This window comes from Erigeron canadensis, chromosome 7, assembly GCF_010389155.1.
Source record: "Erigeron canadensis isolate Cc75 chromosome 7, C_canadensis_v1, whole genome shotgun sequence".
Lineage (NCBI taxonomy): Eukaryota > Viridiplantae > Streptophyta > Magnoliopsida > Asterales > Asteraceae > Erigeron > Erigeron canadensis.
This window is the reverse complement of record NC_057767.1, coordinates 2,007,395-2,012,845: the sequence shown is the minus strand read 5'-3', so window position 1 is coordinate 2,012,845 and position 5,451 is coordinate 2,007,395. Positions and strand designations below refer to the sequence as shown.

The window sequence follows — 5,451 nt, the reverse complement described above, 5'->3', positions numbered from 1 at the left end:
TTTTGACGGTTTGTTCTTTGCTCAAGCTGTAACCGGACCAAGGAATCCAATTTTCCAAAAGTTAAATCGTTAAACCAGACTTTAACAACTCAATCCGACCAAACAAATCCAAGTACCCTCGTTTATATATATATATGTGAGAGTAATGATATCAACATAACAGTCTTAACCTTTAGTGAAAAGTCAAAACTTGTAATCCAACCATTTTCACCTAGATTACAACCACATGCCACATGACTAGGTTGATAAGTAAAGAAATTAAGGTAAATAAAGAGTCCAATATCATCATAAAACAAAACACAAGACATATGAATGGGTGAGTTTTTCCCATATACGTACATGATATGTATATAATACAACAAATAACATGCATTTGTACACATCATGGTAATGTATACCAGCATGAAAAAAAAAAAAAAAAGAAAGAAAGAAACAAGACATATATGGAAGCTATAATATTAGCCTTTGCTTTACAGATCTCAACTTTTCTACCATCCATCCATCCATCCTTTTTTGTCAATGTAGTTGAGAAAAAATAAAAAACAAGGCAAGTTAATTTTACCTTAAAAAACCCTCAAACATCAGCAAGCTAGGAGAAGATGCAATTAACTTTTGTCGTCCGGAGAGATCTTTACATGGTTTTTTTTTTTTAAGTAACACATAAGGGCTCTCGGCGCGCTTCATATCTCTAGAACGATATCTGCAAATTTATGTGGAGATTGTCACACCCCATTTCTCACAAATTAAGAAATTTACTTTATGTATAGACAGAGAGATTACATCGATCCTACTCACATTCAGAATCGGTTTTGACCCATTTGGTGCTAATATCCTCCTCTGCTTCCCCTTTCCTGCAGGGTGATCGTCTACTGGACTCTATGAACTTCCTTGCTGACGATGATTGAGAATTTTGAGGGTTATTGATCTTGTTCTTAAGCATAGCCCTTAGTAGCTGCAATCAATTACCATCTTTATTATGTAATCAGAATCAATATATTCAAGAGAATAACGTACATACACTAAAAAAAAAAAAACTAATTAATTAATATATCGAAATGGCCGGGGAAAGAAAAGTTACCTTCTCCATTCTTGATTCTGGAAGTGGATGATGATGATGATGATGATCACTACGTAAAGTGCTAGGAATCGATGATGTTGGAAACCCGCTGCTGCAGACGAAGATCTTCTTGAAAAGAAATGAAATTGATTTTTTCCCAATGATTGCTTTCTTAGTGTTATCGGTACAAATGTCTTTGCACCTACCAAGGATAACTCTAATCGTGCGATCTATCTCTTCTTTATCATCGTTGCCTCCTCCTTCGCTGCCATTGAGTCTCATCGAAAGCCTGCGGTCAACCTCCAAGCTTGAAGGACAGTTAAGGAACCTATCCAATGGCAGATCACCAGGAATCATGTCTTGCTTTTTCCTGCAGGACAATAGATTCGTCAACTCTTTCTGAAGTTTGCCAACCTCTTCGGGTGTGAAGTCAGAAAGATCAGGTGATGATGTTTCTGTTGTGGCCTGATCAGTTTCTTGATTGTAATTGATTTCTTCTTCATTTTCATGAATCGGTAGATGCTCGTTGTTGTTGTTGTTCCCAAAGGTTCCTATTGTGAGTAATCCCTGAGGCCAATCACTAAACTCTTCTTTCCGGGGTTCTTGCTTGGCCACATGATCTACATGATGATATATGCAAGCAAACCGTACGTAAATATTTAATGATCCATCAGCCTGACTTCAAATTTAACAAAGCTTCTTAATTATATCATACATTAATTAAGACTAGAAATTAAGAATAAGCCAATGATGTTATTGGTAGCTGATAAAGTCTTTGACTTGGGATTATCCATTTGGGTTCGAGTCTCACTCTTCACAATTAATTTGTAAAGATGGATTATTTGGGTGGGGGGGTTCAAAACTCCTAAGTTGCATCTTCCGCATTCATGTAGAAAAAAAAAAGAACGAAAAAGAAACAGAGTTTACTTACAATGAGCAGTGGACGTTGCATTCCGCCCTTGTGCACCATTGAATTTACTTTGCATCCAATTGAAAAACTACAAACAAAACCAAAGAAAACTAAGTTTGTACGTAAAGCATGCACATGTAAACGCCAATAGATGACAACTTCACAAAAACGGTCATATATATATATATCGATCTCACCTTCATGATATGATGTTTGTGGTAACGTAGATCGAATTGACCACAAGGCCGGACAGTAGGGCGGCGTGCGTTGGTGGTGGACTATGTATGGAAGCAGAGATTAAGGGTGTGGAAAGTGGCGGGGGGGATGGATGAAGCCCAAATGCAAAGTAGTGACTATGTATAAAGTCTTAGAATATATACTTAAAATGGAAGCAGATCCTAGAAGCCAATGAGAGCTTAGTTTCTTGAAATTAATATTAATATAATAAAATTAAAGGATTTGAGAGACAACAGGCTATGACTTCAAGTTCCCAAATGGACTTTTAAATCTTAGTCCACATCCAACCATCCCTTTATATGTGCACATTTTGTTTGTATAATTGTATAAGGAGTAAAAAAAAAAATTACAAATTGTGTGGATTTCATGCATGAAGACATTCTCTAATTATAATAATCTATGCATGTTTCCTCGTAATAATACATGCCAAACAATGTCGACTGTAGAATGTTGAAGTTGTAACCGTGTCATGATTTTACACCGTTGGATCCATCTTGATTGGTTCATAGGTCCAAAATCCATATATTGGTTTATGTGTTGTGATTTCTCGATTTTCATTGGTCAAATATGAACCACTCGTACTACAAAATCAAGATTAATATTTCATTACACTAAACCTTGCGCTTTACTCACTTTTTTTCCCCCATATTTATTTGTATGCCATAAGATTCAACCTTGTGATGGTTTACTAGGAAGCCAAAGATTGCAATATGTAGCTTTCATATGTGAAAATTTCATTTAAGATTTAAGGATTGTCTTTAGTTTGTCATAAAAAAAATAAAATAAAGAAGTACATGATTTTTAATTAGATTAGAAATATATCGATCCGTATTATTGTTTACCAAAAATAATGGCTAAAAGGTTACGGACGACTATTAGTTTCGCAAACGGTTTGCTTTATATAATAGTGTCCGACTATCCGTAATATTTTAGTAATAAAGTTTAAAGAGTTACATTAATATTGTGAAATGTTTATTTAAAAACTAAAATTTCTATAAAAATTGGCTAAAATACAATATGATATAAATTTAACATAATGTGTTTTTATTGTGTAATCCAAAAACACATTGTGTTAAATTTTTAAATCACAGTGTGTTTTTTATAGCGAGTGAAAATCAAAAAATTGTTTAAACACACTGTGATATTAAGTTAACACAATGTGTTTTCTAAAAAAAATTTAAAACATTGTAATAAATTCAGATCATAGAGTGTTTTGGCCAGTTTTTTAATTTTCATGAAAATTTTAGTTTTCAAATTATCACAACCCAAATAATGATTTACACGTGTCGTTATGTTTATTTTATAGTTTGTAGTAATAAAATACATGTTATAAATCTAATTTAATTTTAGCTCATTTACACGTGTGGTTATGTTTATTTTCTAGTTTATAGTAATAAAATACATGTAAGTTTTAATTAATTTAAATATGCTTTAGCTAAATGATTTCGTATTAGATAGTATAAATATAAATATTACATTAGATTATTGAAGTATTTCTTATATTAATAAAAGAAATTTGTGATAATGTCATTTTGTTTTAAAAGAGAATTTCATGACATGTTAATATATGATTTTGATATTTTTATGACATCATTCATAAAAAAAAGTTAAAATTGTCAAAGAAAAAAAATCAAAACTCTTATATTAATAAAAGAAAATTGTGATGCTGTCATTTTATTTTAAAAGAGAATTACATGACATGTTAATATATAATTTTGATATTTTTATGACATCATTCATAAAAAAAAGTTAAAATTGTCAAAGAAAAAAAATCAAAACTATTTTACTTAATCTTTTAAAAACGAAAAACAACTAAAAATCAAAAACCGTATAACTAATTAATTAAACTTTTCATAGTATCTTTTTTAATTTGATTAACTAATTTTTCTTTTTTCTCTCGCTGTCATGGTAACTAAAGTAAAATGTTAAATGTTCCCATAAGGGTTGATATTGATATAGAAAACTGATTTGTAAATTAAAATCGTTGTAATACTATTTTGGAGTTAGAAATATGAGATTTGAATTAAAGACTTCTTTTTATTTTTAGTAATTTCTGTCTTTGAATTGCTAGATTTGCCCTTAACATTTTATTTTTTTTCCATCTAATAACGTATCTATATCTATACTAATTTCGATGTCACCACACCATTATCATTGTTATCGCCGCTGCATTATGCAGGTACCATGCTCGTATAATATCAAAAGAACCCTTTAGATATGATGGGGGTGTCGAAAGAAACAATAATAGCCACTAACTTAATTAAGTAAAACACATGTAAAAATTTTAGCTTAATTAAGTAAAACACATGTAACTTTTTGAAGCTATTGTGGAAACTATAATTAGTTAATTAGCAGGGGACCAATATTAAGCTAATTAAGCTCGAAGAAATCAATCACCTGATCGTGCAACATCCGACCAACACGTGTATCAATAGGAGGACCATTTAATTTGACTCTAAACAACCTCTAAACTTTTGTTTGTAAATTAAGTATTGCATTAGATTGCAGCCATAACATACATATTTAGCATTTCACAATCACAAATAAGATACTCATGTCTTGCTTTTGACTTTCGTCAATATTGGGACCACTCTTCAATTCTACTCTATTATTATACATGTATATAACACTATACAATATATATTAAATCCCAATGAAATTGACTTCTATTGATAATATTTTTTGACTTTAGGGTTCCATCCAAGATTATTCTATCTTTTACAATTAGGTAATTAGAATAGTATATTACGGGGATAGTTTCAGAATTTCTGAGTTACATTTTAAACGTTCATGTACTTTTATAAATAAGATCAGTAAGATAATTTCTCGTTCTGAAAGAAATATTAAAAATAAGCTACTTAATTAGATGGGTTAATAGACCGTTAGCTTTTGAAGAAATTAAGTAAGCTCATTTGGACCCTAAACGTCTAAGTGTCGATGAGAACAAAAATTGTAACTTATTGCCCACAATAATTGCATGATAATGTAAATATATTTCTAAAAAGTATTCTTTTTTCGCATCGATTTAGTGCAAACGGTTGATGACCATCGAAATATATATATGTGCGTGTATGTTTGTGTTGAACAACGATCGATCCTTAATTGGTGTTTAAACGTTAACTGCTCATCCCAAAGCAATGAGATCAAACATTATACGAGTATATATATATATATATATATGCTTTCAGATGTCATGGCTTAGCTAAGATTGCTTCTAATCATATGATTGGAAGTATTAACTTCAAGT

The 5,451-nt window shown here is 31.1% G+C and overlaps 1 protein-coding gene across 1 annotated transcript; it reads right to left on the bottom strand.

Annotated features, from left to right (window-relative positions):
- Positions 1-787: 787 nt before the first annotated feature.
- LOC122607152 (protein NEGATIVE GRAVITROPIC RESPONSE OF ROOTS) lies at positions 788-2,170 on the bottom strand. Its single transcript, XM_043780075.1, has 4 exons — positions 2,165-2,170; positions 1,989-2,055; positions 1,079-1,677; positions 788-952 (listed from the first exon to the last, which is right to left on the bottom strand). Exons 1-4 carry the CDS (start codon positions 2,168-2,170, stop codon positions 788-790), a joined length of 837 nt encoding a protein of 278 aa, XP_043636010.1.
- Positions 2,171-5,451: the final 3,281 nt, after the last annotated feature.